Raw genomic sequence first — 15,743 nt, 5'->3', positions numbered from 1 at the left:
CTGTACTTCTCATTCATGACAACATGAACAGCATCAGTTGGATAGGCAATTAATGGAGTAACAGTATCAGCATTTGGTTTTACTACAACAACAGCTGTCAGCCTTGTCTGTCAGATGTGACTCACCTTTGGCTGTCTCTGTTTCCTTCCTTTGTGGATGGTATTGACCAGTTGGACATGTATTTCCAGTGCCTCAACCATCATTTTGTGGCGTACCAGGTAATTGATACTGATTGGAAATGATCCTTTTTTCTGTCATGTCCACTCAACAAGTGTCAGCTTTCCTTTACATGTTGTCTCCTACAGTGAATCTCAATACTTAATCATTTCCAGACATTTGCAGTATGTTGTCAGACAACTGCAGAAGCCAGTCTTGGCTGTTGTACGTTAGGTTGGAATTATAATGATGACAGAAGTTGTTGGAATCATAAAAATATTGGGTTACTGCATTTCATGGCCTTAGAAATCATCATGCTTTCACCTACTTGGCAGATGCTTGTTGATAATCATTACTGATTCTGTGACTAGGGATTTGCTTGATCAATTTGCACCAGATAGGTAAAAGTGCACACAAGCTATGTGTTACACAGATCCTTCTCTGGATGCAATTCCTAAAATCATTATGGCATTTGACCTCATGGGGGACTCAGACTGTAAGGGAGTCTTGTTTTGCCATGTCAGAATGGACGGTTGAGCTGGCAGACCACACACCACAAGCATGCACCAGGAAAATCAGCGCATGCCCTGGCACTCTGAGTAAACAGCTTGTTCCCTGTAGTCTTTCTAAGTTGGACAGCAACACATCAAGTGTTTCCAGTCATAGTTCCTTTTCAGAAGTTGCATCTCATTCCCTGTCTGGCAAGCACATGAGGAGTGTTGTCTTCCCTCATGCCCTCAGTGGTTCTCTCAACATTTGCACTTGCACTGTTCACACAAATTGGCTATCTGTTTTGCCCATGGCATCTGCAGATGCATTTTTTCCATGTGCCACATAAAGCCCAAGCAGCAGTGCAGTGACATCAATGCCATGCACGCAGCATCATCTTTTGCAGCTGATACCGTTCACACCATTGACATTGTGCTTCATCCGGCTTCAGGGAAAACCATCAGGCTCCTACTCATGCTGCACATGAGTCACGCAGTACCTTCCCAGATGGATACCTCTTATACTCTGATCAACAGTTCTACCCAGTGCTTGATTTGTAAAACAAAAAAAAAAAACAAAAAAAAAAAAAAATGTGGTTTCAGTACTGTGATATTCTGGGATGGGGCACTGAGCAAGGTGGCGCAGCCATTAGCACACTGGACTCAGATTCAGGAAGATGATGGTTCAAACCCACATCTGACCATCTTGATTTAGGTTTGCCATGATTTCCGTACATTGCTTCAGGCTAATGTCAGGATGCTTCCTCTGAAAGGGCATGGACAATTTTGTTCCCCATCCTTCCCTAATGCGACCTTGTGTTCTATCTCTAATGACTTCAATGTCTACAGGACATTAAACACTAATCTCCTCCTTGTCTGGGGGAGGGGGGTGGAAGTTCTGAAATTTAAACTCCTTAAAACATTATTTTAATGCTTTTCTGAGCACTTTAAAAGTGTGAATACAAAAGTGTTGCTTAAACCACAGCAAAAGTTCTATATAGCCCATCCTAAAATCTGTGGTTCTGATTTTTTCATCAGGGGCAATGTACCTGTTTCAGAGGAAGGTCACAGCCCATGGCAATCATGAAATTCTGGTACAGGGGTTTTTCTGATGAAGGTCTTATATAAAAACATGTCCTGCATACTTTCATTTTCAATTGGTTTCATCCAGCACAGCAGAAAACTTTTTTGGGTTAGATGCCTTAAAGCAATTTGTGTTTTCAATTTCTGAGATGGGTGTTCAGTCTGCATGGGTATTCAATTTCAAGGCATTGAAAATTTGATGACCTTCTTTTTGGAATTGTTCAATCCAGGTCTGAGTTGGGCAGCATATGTCAAGTCACACCTTCACTTGAAGCTAGGTTTGGCATCATGCTTCATGAGAGTGTGCCCAATTCCTCATGTCCTCCCAGATGTGGTGAAGGTGGAACTGAACAGCTTGGTCACCCTCAATGTGACCACCACTGTTTCTTCCAGTGATAAGGCTTCTCCCCTCATTACTGTAAAAAAACTAGATGGCTCTCTCTGACTGCAATTATTTTAAGGCTGTGAAAGACCAGTTGATGTAGTTTTTTCCCAATTCTGTGACCAGTGGAACTGTTTTCTAGGCTCCTGAATGGGGACTGTAACACAAAGATTGATGTGTTTGAGGTATTTTTACACCTGCTGTTACATACAGATTCCTGTGCTTAATACTTCCTTCACTTGTACCAGTATACCCGGCTTCCATTTGGAATCATTAGTGCCCCAGATGTTTTTTAGCACTTCTTGGAACAGCTGATTTAGGTGTTTCCTCATGTGGCAATTATTTGGATGACATCGTTGTGACAGGGGAATCTATAGCTGAGCACCTCCAGAATTTTTGCTCCTTCTTTTCTTACTTGTTGGTCAAGGGCCTGAAATATAACCTCAATAAGTGCAAGTTTTCCAGTCCTCAGTGGAGCACCTTCGATTCCTCCTGTATAAGCAAAGCATCTGTCTGACCAGAGACCACATGTGAGCCATTGATAACACGTTTGACCCTTAAACTCTGAAAGAACTACAGTTCTTTCTGGGGAAGATTAGCTATTACAATCATTTTATCCCTCAGGCTGCCAAGCTCACCAACCCCCTGAATGCCCTGGGTAAGAAGGGGTCTCACTTCATGTGGTCACTTATGAGTGAGGTGGCATTTTTAGTGCTAAAGCAGATTCTGCAATCAGCACTGTGCCTTGTCCTGTATAGGGCAGGAAACCTCCTTCTTGTCACTGTTGATACATCACAGTACGGAGTGAGTGCAGTGCTCTCCCACCAGACCTGGATGGCTCTGAATACACAATTGCTTTCATTTTCAAAACTCTCATCCAGGCTCACTCATCGCAACTACTCGCAGACCAAGAAGGAGAAATCAGCTATTGCCAATGCACTGAAGAAGTTCCATACCTGTCTGTACAATGTGAAGTTTCAGTTGATGATGAGCCACAAGCTATTACTCACCTTGTTTGGTCCTCGGTCCAGACTCCCAGACAAAACAGCACAAAAGCTTTGATGCTCAGCTTTGTTTCTGTCCACATATAGGTACAACATTCTCTACAAACCTTCCAGTTGCTGTGAAAATGCCGATGCTCTATCTTTCCTGCCGGCTGGCTTGGATCCCAAGTTTGACATTCAGGGAGTCATTGTTTTTCAACTAGACCTGACCCTTTAGGAGTTCTCCCTTGATGTACTAGTGGTTGTGGCTCAGATATGAGTGAAACCAACATACTATTCTATTGTCCAGTGGATTAAGCATGGTTGACCACAGAAATTGCTCAGGACACCCATGGTCCGCGATGACATGCTTCATCTCCTGCCCCACCTCTCCCTACATGATGGGGTACTCCTCTTCCAGATAGACCAATCTCCTCCTCCAGATAGAACAAAACTGGTCTCAGATAATTATTTCATCAGCACTGCATTCCAAAGATCCTTGACCTCCTACATTGGGGTGTTTTACTTATGAAGCAGCTGGCCCATAGATACCCCTATTGGCTGGCTATTGACAGGGATATTGAATCAACAGCTCAGTCCTGTACCTCATGAGCCTGCCAGCAGCCAGCTTCCCCCAAGGCTTTTCTGCCCCAGCCCCAGCAGGCCCCTGGGAGCGTCTTTACATCGACTTTGCCAGCCCTTTGTTGCAGCAACTGTGGCTTATTCTGATTGACTCATTCTCCAAGTTTTCTTATATCCATGCAGTCCCCTATACCACATCAGCAAATGTCATTAAAGCCTTGTCTCACATCTTTGCTATTGAGGGTCTCCTGTCTATCATTGTCTTGAACAATGACAGCCAGTTTACTTCAGCACAGTTTGCCCTTTTTTGTTAGCTCCAAGTGATCACACCTACTCACCAATCCATTTCACCTGCAATACAAGGGGAAGTGGAACAGATGGTGCAGACTTTTAAGGAGAAGACATCGGCCGTGGCACACTCTGTTTCCATGGATGGGGCCATCACATTATTTACAGCCACCTATTAGGCCACAACCATCACTGGGAAGTGGCCTACTGAGTTGTTACATGGGTGGCTGATATGGACTCTTATTACACTGCTGTCTCCACGATGACCTTGGCCCTCCTGCCTCAGACTCGTCGCCAGTTTTAGCTCAGCACACCACTGTGGGTGCGATCATTCACTGGGTTTCTGATACAGTTCACAGCTCTCATGGTCACTGGATGTATGAGTTATCTGCTGGGGACCATGTGGCACCACCAAACCAGCTATGCCCCAGATCACTGCACTCAGTACCCCCAGCCCTGGATGCTTTACTGACTCACACTCTGCAGGGACAGCCACCAGCTCCACTTCATCCCAGCTAGGTCCTCACTGCCTTAGGTGTCATGGAGGGGACCCCAGCGGCCCCATCAGTCTCTGTTCCAGTTCCAGTAGAGGTGGATCCATCTCCAGTGGCTGCTCCGTGCACAGCTGTGTCTGCTCCTGACAGTCCTGGGATTGTCGACTTAGAGATGTTGATTGTCCCCAAATCAGCACCTATGATGGTTCCCCCAGCTCCCATGCAGAACACCACCACACTGCACTGCTTCTGCCCCTGTCTGCCATTTTCAGGCGGGATGACTTCGACAGCAAAATGCAGTTATTACAACTGTCTGAAATCAATCCTTACGTGTCACTCACATTGTCAATGGCACTGCAAGCTGCAAATGGTCACCACAAGACAAACACCAAAAAGCAGCCATGTCCTCAAAGCAATTGTCGTATCATATGGAGGGATTGTATGTTCAACATGCCTGATGTAAGTGCGCACTCTGCCGGGAATGGCAGTTCTTACTGGTGCTCTGTAGAGTCCACATTTTACACCAGCTGCCTTGTGATGACAACTACCACCTCAGACCTGAATTACACTTGGACTGTGTGATTTGGTACCTCTTGTTCATCTTCCGTGAATCCAGTGAATACAGAATGAAGGGTGTATAAACCCCATTGGTACCTGCAATTTCAAAAGCTGCCATACCTTCCACACCAAAGAACCCTTCCATACAGCCTGGTCATGCAGAGATAGTGTATGTGCAGTGACAAGAACTCCCTTGTCCAATATGCTGAAGCTCTCACCAAGGCCTTCACAGACAGGCATTAACCCCAGTCTTAGTTCACAAAAAGATTTCCTGTGCCATTTCCAGACACACTCCCAATTCTCCTATAAGTACCAGCTATAACGGAGTGCCCTCTCCTTGTCAGTCATTACCACCCTGGACTGGAACAACTGAACCACATCCTTTGTCAGAGCTCTGATTATCTATTATCATGCCCTGAAATGAGGTACATCATATCCTAGACTATTTTCACCCCTACTAAAGTGGTCTTCCATTGTTCACACAATGTCCAAAACACCCTTGTCCATCCCTATGCCAGTCCCAATCCCAGCCCCTTGACTCAGGAATTCTATCCCTGTGGAAGAGCCAGATGGCAGACCTGCCAAATCCAGCCACTCAGAACTTCCTAATCCAGTCCTGTTACAGGTTTATTCTACGCCATCAGAGGGTGGGCCACCTGTGAAAGCAGCTGTGTCATATACCAACTCATCTGCAATCACCACACAGCCTTTTCATTGGTATGATTACCAACCAAATGTACATCACAGTGAATGGTCTCTGCCAAACTTTGGTCGGGAGCAAAGTGGATCACTCTGTGGCACAACATGCAGCTGAACATATACACTCCTGGAAATGGAAAAAAGAACACATTGACACCGGTGTGTCAGACCCACCATACTTGCTCCGGACACTGCGAGAGGGCTGTACAAGCAATGATCACACGCACAGCACAGCGGACACACCAGGAACCGCGGTGTTGGCCGTCGAATGGCGCTAGCTGCGCAGCATTTGTGCACCACCGCCGTCAGTGTCAGCCAGTTTGCCGTGGCATACGGAGCTCCATCGCAGTCTTTAACACTGGTAGCATGCCGCGACAGCGTGGACGTGAACCGTATGTGCAGTTGACGGACTTTGAGCGAGGGCGTATAGTGGGCATGCGGGAGGCCGGGTGGACGTACCGCCGAATTGCTCAACACGTGGGGCGTGAGGTCTCCACAGTACATCGATGTTGTCGCCAGTGGTCGGCGGAAGGTGCACGTGCCCGTCGACCTGGGACCGGACCGCAGCGATGCACGGATGCACGCCAGGATCCTACGCAGTGCCGTAGGGGACCGCACCGCCACTTCCCAGCAAATTAGGGACACTGTTGCTCCTGGGGTATCGGCGAGGACCATTCGCAACCGTCTCCATGAAGCTGGGCTACGGTCCCGCACACCGTTAGGCCGTCTTCCGCTCACGCCCCAACATCGTGCAGCCCGCCTCCAGTGGTGTCGCGACAGGCGTGAATGGAGGGACGAATGGAGACGTGTCGTTTTCAGCGATGAGAGTCGCTTCTGTCTTGGTGCCAATGATGGTCGTGTGCGTGTTTGGCACCGTGCAGGTGAGCGCCACAATCAGGACTGCATACGACCGAGGCACACAGGGCCAACACCCGGCATCATGGTGTGGGGAGCGATCTCCTACACTGGCCGTACACCACTGGTGATTGTCGAGGGGACACTGAATAGTGCACGGTACATCCAAACCGTCATCGAACCCATCGTTCTACCATTCCTAGACCGGCAAGGGAACTTGCTGTTCCAACAGGACAATGCACGTCTGCATGTATCCCGTGCCACTCAACGTGCTCTAGAAGGTGTAAGTCAACTACCCTGGCCAGCAAGATCTCCGGATCTGTCCCCCATTGAGCATGTTTGGGACTGGATGAAGCGTCGTCTCACGCGGTCTGCACATTTAGCACAAACGCTGGTCCAACTGAGGTGCCAGGTGGAAATGGCATGGCAAGCCGTTCCACAGGACTACATCCAGCATCTCTACGATTGTCTCCATGGGAGAACAGCAGCCTGCATTGCTGCGAAAGGTGGATATACACTGTACTAGTGCCGACATTGTGCATGCTCTGTTGCCTGTGTCTATGTGCCTGTGGTTCTGTCAGTGTGATCATGTGATGTATCTGACCCCAGGAATGTGTCAATAAAGTTTCCCCTTCCTGGGACAATGAATTCACGGTGTTCTTATTTCAATTTCCAGGAGTGTATAATGATAGATTTTAATGGCTGCTTCCATCCCGGTCCATTTTGGCCCTCCCCTCGAGCACCAACTTTTCTGAACTGTACAGATGGACAAAGGACAGAGACAGGAATGGACCTGGAAGAGCAGCTGAATGGAATGGACAGTGTCTTGAAAGGAGGATATAAGATGAACATCAACAAAAGCAATTTTTTTTTTCTTCTTTATTGATTTTCAATTCCCCCTGAAGGGGGCGGGCTGGCAGCAGCTTACTACGCTGCTCTACAGCCTACAGACTTTTTTTTAAAAAAAGGAAGAAGAAAGAAACAAGAAAAAACAGGTGATAAAATGGTGATTTAAAGTGGAAAATGGCGTAAAAATGCGGAATGTTAAAACAGAAAGCAAAAGGTGACGGCAATGTTGATTCAAAAGTAAAATGAGGATAATGGTATGTAGCTGAATTAAATCAGGTGATGCTGAGGGTATTAGATTAGGAAATGAGACACTTAAAGTAGTAAAGGAGTTTTGCTATTTGGGGAGCAAAATAACTGATGATGGTTGAAGTAGAGAGGATATAAAATGTAGATTGGCAATGGCAAGGAAAGTGTTTCTGAAGAAGAGAAATTTGTTAACATCGAGTATAGATTTAAGTGTTAGGAAGTCGTTTTTGAAAGTATTTGTATAGAGTGTGGCCATGTATGGAAGTGAAACGTGGACGATAAATAGTTTGGACAAGAAGAGAATAGAAGCTTTCAAAATGTGATGCTACAGAAGAATGCTGAAGATTAGATGTGTAGATCACATAACTAATGAGGAGGCATTGAATAGAATTAGGGAGAAGAGAAATTTTCAGCACACCTTGACTAGAAGAAGGGATCGGTTGGTAGGACATGTTCTGAGGCATCATGGGACCACCAATTTAGTATTGGAGGGCAGTGTGGAGGGTAAAAGTCTTGGAGGGAGACCAAGAGATGAATACACTAAGCAGATTCAGAAGGATGTAGGTTGCAGTAGGTACTGGGAGGTGAAGAAGCTTGCACAGAATAGAGTAGCATGGAGAGCTGCATCATACCAGTCTCTGGACTGAAGACCACAACAACAACAACAGATGGGGGTCACCCTTACAACACATTCTCTGCTCCTGAAGTTATTCCAGCCTCTACCTATGATAACCCTACTACCCCACGCCCACCATCCAACAGTTTCCACCCCCTCTGTTCTATAACCTCCTCTCAGTTCATGTCTCTTCATCCTCATTGTGCACTCTCTCTGCCAGTGCACCAAACAGTCTTTTCCCTTCTCTGCTCCTCTTCTTTCCTGCTTCCCCCCACCCCCCTATACACATGGCCTCCTAACACTGCCCCTGGCAACCTTATGCAGCCGCCTTCTAGTCCCTGCATGTGCTACCACGTGGTGCTCCCTCCCAGCCATCTTCTACTGTCTCTCCCTCTTCCCTGTCCCACTCCTCATTGGCACTTACATTCAATACAACAGTTGCAATCTGGCAAGAGCAGTAGTTGTCACGTATATGTGTGTGTGTGTGTGTGTGTGTGCGTGTGTGTGTGAGAGAGAGGCATGTCTGCTCATGTGAATGTGTGCATCTTTTTCTTTCTTTTCTGAAAAATGCTTTCATCAAAAGCTTAGTGTGAAACAGTCTTTTCATTGCGCCTGTCTACAACTCAATGTATCATCTTTATGGTGCGTGACAATCTGTTGTTTTCACAACTGTTGACATCACAGCATTTTCCAGACACTTGTAGTTTCGTCTGTTCACATCTCTAACTGTTTTTATTATTTTTGAAAACCAAATCATCTCATTCTATTACAAAGATGTTTTACTTATATACTTACCAGACAAGCTGTGCATCAACTATAAAGGAAACTCTGACAAATGGCCCTTGGAACTCCAGAGGGAACCATTGCTTGGCATTTCCATTCTTCACAAACACACACACACTCACACACACACACACACACACACACACACACACACACACACACAAACTCGCTCTCTCTCTCTCTCTCTCTCTCTCTTTCTCTCTGTTTCATCTACTAGTATTAACAATGAAAACTGGTCAAAACAGAAGAGTGGTAACATCACAAAAAGTATTAAATACTAAACAACTTACAAAACTTACCTGAGGTAATTTTGTTATGAAATCATGTGCATTTGCTTCTTTGGCAGCCATTTCAATTTCATCCTGTGTTGCATTTTCTCTCCCATATCGAATATTCTCTCCTATTGTAGTAGCAAAGAGAACAGGTTCTTGGCCAACAACTCCTATTTGGTTTCTCAACCAATTCACATTTAACTCTTTCACATCAGTTCCATCAAGAAAGACCTTCAAGGTGGAAAATAGTTTGATATTACTGTTAAACATATTTAGTTTATTACATGTACAAAGCATTTTAAATAGCAATTGTTAAAACCAACAATTGTATGTGTCCTTACTGTAACATTCCATGATCACCAAGTTTTATAATCAACCTTAATATATTGTACATGAACTCATAAAGTAAAAATGCCCAAAATGCAATTAGGGAGAATTAATAAAGTTATTGATTATGGATGTCAGGGACAGATTATAATCATTAGTTCTTATCACTAATAAAAATGAGGTTCCTCTTTAATTGGATGGTCAAAATATTGCCAATCTGAATTATAAAAAACAAGCATTTTCTAAGTATTTGGATGGTACATACCTGACAGCTGTAGTGTTAGTTATAGTTCTGTTTCACATTTGATTTTTCTGTCACCTGTTTACTGTGGCCTAGTTTTAGTGTTATTTGTGTGAGGAACATTAATATCTTGTTCATGGAATATATAACACCTCATGATACATATGAATAAAACAATAGGAATTGTTTAGTTTTAGTTTTATTAATGTAATACAGATTTCTTTTCGACAGAAATTTCTTTCTCAACATTTATTTTTTCTTAATTATTTTCATTTAAGGCAGTCTTTGCTGAACAGAAATACATTATTAGTTTCTCAGAGTGGGACTAAGTTTTAATCTGCCAGGACATTTCACATCAGCATACAGTTCACTGCAGAAGGAAAATTCATTATGGAAACAATTTCCCATGATGTGATTAAGCCATTTCCCAACAATACCTTTTGTTTCAGGAGAGATAGTCATGTGAGATATGCAGGAGAACTTCTGTGAAGTTTGGAAGATAGGAGAGAGGTCCTGGTGGAAATAGAGCTTTGAGGGTAGGTCATGAGTCATGCTTGACTAGCTCAGTTGGTAGAGCACGTATCCACAACAGCAGAGGTTCCAGATTTGAGTTATGTCTGGTATACAGTTTTAACCCACTGGGATATTTCAAATTATTGCACATTCTGTCACAGAATGAATAATAATTCTGTAAAGTGAAATTGTTGCTGGAATACCAGACAAAAATGATCTCATACCCACTTTGTGTGTAAATATTGAAGACAGTACAGTTAACAGACACTTCAAGAAAATTTGCAAACCAAATCCAAATGTCACACATAAAAGTCAAAACTTTCTTGAGTGATGCAATTACATAAAATGTAGCACATGTCTAAATAAGAAAGGCAACACACTTCTGAGTGAAAAAATTAATGAAAGTGGAGACTCTCAGCAAGCAAAATGATAATGTATCATTACAAGCCAGTTAAGTGGGCTATTATTTTGAAAGTAGCCACACCGTAAATAAATCTACCACGAATAGAACAGGAGCAGCCTCCAAAATGCTTGGTCAAAAAGAGAAAACTGCAAAGGAGAATGCACCAGTACCAAGTGCACAAACATTAGCAGTCCTAACGGCAGTGGTACCAACACCAAAGAAATAGCACATGCAACTCTAGAGACAGTAACAGCAGTACGAACAGCAGTAGGAGTGGCAATAACAACAAGTAACAGCAATATGATACTCAATAGCAGCACCAACATCATAAACACCAACATCCCACTCAATTACAGAAGACTCCATTGCATCTGAGAGTGGAGCTCCTGTCAAGATAACTTAGACTCTAGCTTGCATCCAGGGTTTAATGTGGGGCTATATGACAAGAACTACCAGATAAAATGCAAGGCTGGAGCAATTCCAAAAGTGCAAATAGTAGTAAGTTGCAGAATTAAAAATCTAGTGTAAACCCAAATATATCCAATATGACTAAACATACTGAAGTGTGGCTTTTGCTAAGTTATAGTGGACAAGAAGGCAAATTTTGTGACATATGCATGTAACTTTTGACATTCATGGCTGCTCAATTACAACACTGACATTTTTTTTTAAAAAATGTGAGGGAGCAACTAACTCAGGTATGATTCATGAGTTTACCTGCACACTTGAAGACCATCAGTCTGTGCTCTGCTGTTGTGGTGATCAGAAAACTTACTTACAAAGCTGTTCATACTTTCACAGTGTACGCAACATTTGAAAGAATGGATATGGTTTTCATTTGAGACAAATACCATCAAACTATTGCAGTAGTAATACACTTGCATGCTACAATGTACCATGATTGTTCCCTATCCTAACAATCTGTCTTCACAAACATTATTAAAAAATTAATGAACTGAAAATGTGAAAAATAAAGCACACCAATGAAAAAGAACAACAACTGATCAGAAAAATACAGATAACATTTCATCATTGGTAATACACAATACATACATGGCTATGAGGCAGCTTGAATATGTGACTGGGATTAGCTAAAGGAATATTCTGCAAATACCATAGTCCAACATATTTCATCCTGTTCCATAAAAACATAGGAGAACTGCCGGATATCAGTAACGTCCTGCCACAATATTTTGGTGCAGAGTCTTCTGGCCATCTTCAGGTGAGTGCCACTGTAGTAGTACTGGCGAGTACACGCTGAGCTCTACTATTTAAAGCCGTACTGAGGTGACATTGCGCATGTGCTGCTCAGCGTGCATGTTCATGATGGCTTCATGTGCTGCGCCTCGTGCTCTCCACTGTGAAAGCCTGGCATATCGGTATCAGGTCGATTTCCATCTTTATGCAGATAACTATGTCGACTACAAAGTTTCTCTATAACAGGATTCCAAGCAGAGTTCAGCTGTTTTTATGGAACAATCAGTATGCCAGGAAAGCTTTGAACATCACATATTTCATCCTTTTCACATTTCGCTCTGTCAAAAGTTACACAGCAGTGGCATTTGAAGTTGGCTATGATTCTCTAAATGATGACTACAAAAACTGCAAAATGATGCATCCTTTATATGCAAGATTTTATTAATGCTTGAAACATTGTTTACGGACCAAGTTCAAATCAATCTTTGTAATATTAATCAATCTTTGTAATATTCTCTTATGGTCAGTTGGAAATCCTTGCTAGACAAGAGAAGTAGATAAATAACTTTTGTCTGTCAATGTGTGGCTGGATTTTTCAAGAATCTTTTAATTGGTCGCTGTTGTTTCATTGTGACTGTAAACTGCCACAAGTACCTATATTTTCTAAAACATATGGCATCACAATTACTGAAAGGTCCCACTGAACTGAAAGTAATTGATATGGCACCAACATGAGGGATGTCCAGCCCAGTTTGCACAGGTAATCATAAACCGTTTTAACAAGACATTTGGAGACTGTCTAATCAGTTGTTCAGTAAATATGAAATGGATTGAATGTTCACTAGACTTAACTTCACAGGACTTTTTAACTGCCATATGCATGTTGATTTTACATTATTTTCAAAGGAAACTTTAAAAATATAACATAATCTTCATGCTAAAATAATGTTTGCAAATTGACATATGGGTACATTGAGCCTCACCATTTGCTGTAAACCACTTGACTATGGTTCACACTGGATAATGAGATATTTTTAAAATTTGCCTTTGAAAATGATGTAATACCAAAATCATAAGCAATTTTCATCAATAAAAACTGTGTCTGAGATGAGTGAAGTTTCAGGTTTTCCAATAATGTCAATATTTTAAACAGTTGTGTATGCTGAGTCATCATCTGCTGTTTCAGTAGTGGATATTAATGCCAACTCTTTGTTTCAATCTATGGCAACAGATTTTGTAACATTTTCAATTTCCTTGTCTGTGAAAGTATCTCTCCTACAGCAGTCATCGCACACTTCCTTCGTCTTTCTAGTTTTATAATGTCATAAACACTAAAACCTAATGTCACAATACTATAAGCAAATTAATAGCATTATGGCTAGTGATGCAGAGGTTCTTGGTTCAGTTTTCAATGACAACATCAATTTTTTCTGTAATAGAAAGTTATAGAAGTAGGTCACCTCAGCCTTGTGAGGCCAATAGAAGAGCTACTCAAATATAAAAGCAGTGAAAGTGATTTGCATGTCACTGAAGTAGTATTTTACGTGAGCCTGCTGAAAAGCAATGACTGAATTTTTTACGTGAAAACTCTCAATGCTTTTCAAATAAAACAAATATCTTCAGCATACTACATCTTTATTATTCAGTCTATATATTAATTTCTCAATGTAGTCACCCCAGAGATGAACAAATTTCTCCCAACAAGACACCAGTTTGTTGACAACATCACTACAGAATGTTTGACTTTGGTGAGGGAGCCACAACCTCTCCTCCACTTGCACCACTTCATCACTATCTAAAAACGAAGTTCCCAAAGGTATTCTCTAAATTTTGGAAACAGATGAAAATTGGATGGTGTAAAATCAGGACTGTATGGAAGGCGATTGATGATAGTGAACTCAAGGCATCGGATTGTTGCAGTTGTCACAGTGGTCATGTGTAGTCTGGCACTGTCATGCTGAAGCAGAGGGTGTTCCATGCATGGAAAAACTCTTCAAATTCATGCTTTCAGTTTTCTGAGAGTCTCACAGTACCTTGCAAAGTTTATGGTGGTGTCTCTAGGCATCAATTCCAATTGCACTAAACCTCGAATATCCCAGAACACTTTGGGCATCACTTTGCCTTCTGAAGGTATGGTCTTGAACTGTTTTGGTAAGAGAGATCATTTATGGTGGAACTCCATTGATGCTCTTTTTTGGGGGGGTCAGAATGGTGAACCTAACTTTCATCACCTTTTTCAATGTTTTTAAATAACCCATCACACTCATGCTCAAAATGCAAAAGAAATTGTTGACAGATGTCCTATAGCCTCTGTTTCACATTTGGAATGAGTATTCAAGCACCCACTAGGCACACAGTTCTCTGTATTACAGTTGTGCAATGACGGTCTGTAAATGCTCTTGTTACATGCCAAACTTACTTGAGAGCTGTGTCTGTGTTATCCCATTACTTTCTCTGATGAGATCATCAACCTAGTTCTGATGAGTCTCGTTGGTTGCCATTCATGGTGGTCCAATCTGAGCTCTGTTACACATGTTGAGATTAACACCACTATTTCCTTCATTAACATCATGAAAAACCCAACAGCTCACATTACTGATGTTGATACAATCAGCAAATAGACAGCTTTCATTCTTCTATGAATTTCAATTGGCATGCTTTCTGCAGTTAGAAACTCATTGGCATAGTTACATTACACACCACCATTTTAAAACTTGCATCAGTGAAGTAGGAAAGTTGACTGAGTAATATATATGACATGTAATATCTCAATCTATATTGAGAACAGAATCAAAAATTTGAAGGTATTATTTTTCAACACCCTCATACATCAAAAAGTTTGCACCAGGCCAACACACACTAACATTCTTCTATCAGCAACAAAATAATCAACTATCTTTCTTTTTTGGGGGTACGGGAGGGGGTGGGGGTGGGGTTAGAGAGCAAGACACTTGTTGTATTACAACACGGAATCTTATTCTTTGCAAGATTCCTAACCAGTTCTATAAGATTTAGGTCTAGATGGTATGGCAGAAGGCAGAAATAGGAGGGAATCATCTTCTAGCAGAATTTTGTCAGTGAAAGAGTCAGGAAGGGCTGTTGCTCTTTAATTGATGCCAAAAATTCAGCTGTCCATGTCTCCACACATTATTAAGGTTTATCTCTCCATTCCTATGTGTTACTCTGACATTTTCATGTTATATAGAGAAGAAGTGAATACAAAACAAAACACTGCATTCAAAACAATGAAATTTTGAGCAACACTGTTGTTTGACAATCCTCTTGACAAACGTCACTTTGCAACATTTATTCACAGTGTAAAGTGAACAAATCAATGGTTTCTCTAAATAAACTACTGGCTGCTTTAGTTCTGATGCTTCAATTTTCATAAAAATCTTATGTAGTATGCTCTTTTTGCAAGTTTGTTATTTTATCTTAACATACTGACTCATTCATTCTGACATCTTTTAAACTCAGTTTCCTTGCTGTTCAGGAATTCTAGTACTATGCAACAAATGCTGTGAAGTCTTTGCAAAGATGGTACTTCCTTGTATTGTTCACAATATTATGGAAATTGCTGTCTAACAGAACATTTGTCTGTATCATTAATGAAATATTTATTGTGTGCATTTTACTTATTCTGGTTTAGATTTGATATCTGAATCCTACTGCACTCAGCATTGTGTCCCTCTCCTGTAATTTGTATATCACTGACGTACTTAATTTGT

The 15,743-nt window shown here is 42.0% G+C and overlaps 1 protein-coding gene across 2 annotated transcripts in view; it reads right to left on the bottom strand.

The window, feature by feature from the left end:
- LOC124804835 (multidrug resistance protein homolog 49-like) overlaps positions 1-15,743 on the bottom strand; it is a 211,947-nt gene that overhangs the window by 129,854 nt on the left and 66,350 nt on the right. For both annotated transcript variants that reach the window (XM_047265182.1, XM_047265181.1), the window contains one exon: positions 9,362-9,565. In XM_047265182.1, coding sequence (XP_047121138.1) covers positions 9,362-9,565 — 204 coding nt within the window. The remainder of the gene's footprint in view (positions 1-9,361; positions 9,566-15,743) is intronic.

Source organism: Schistocerca piceifrons, chromosome 7 (assembly GCF_021461385.2).
Source record: "Schistocerca piceifrons isolate TAMUIC-IGC-003096 chromosome 7, iqSchPice1.1, whole genome shotgun sequence".
Classification (NCBI taxonomy): Eukaryota; Metazoa; Arthropoda; class Insecta; order Orthoptera; family Acrididae; genus Schistocerca; species Schistocerca piceifrons.
Note: the sequence above shows the minus strand (reverse complement) of the source record. Positions and strands in the feature narration are given on the sequence as shown.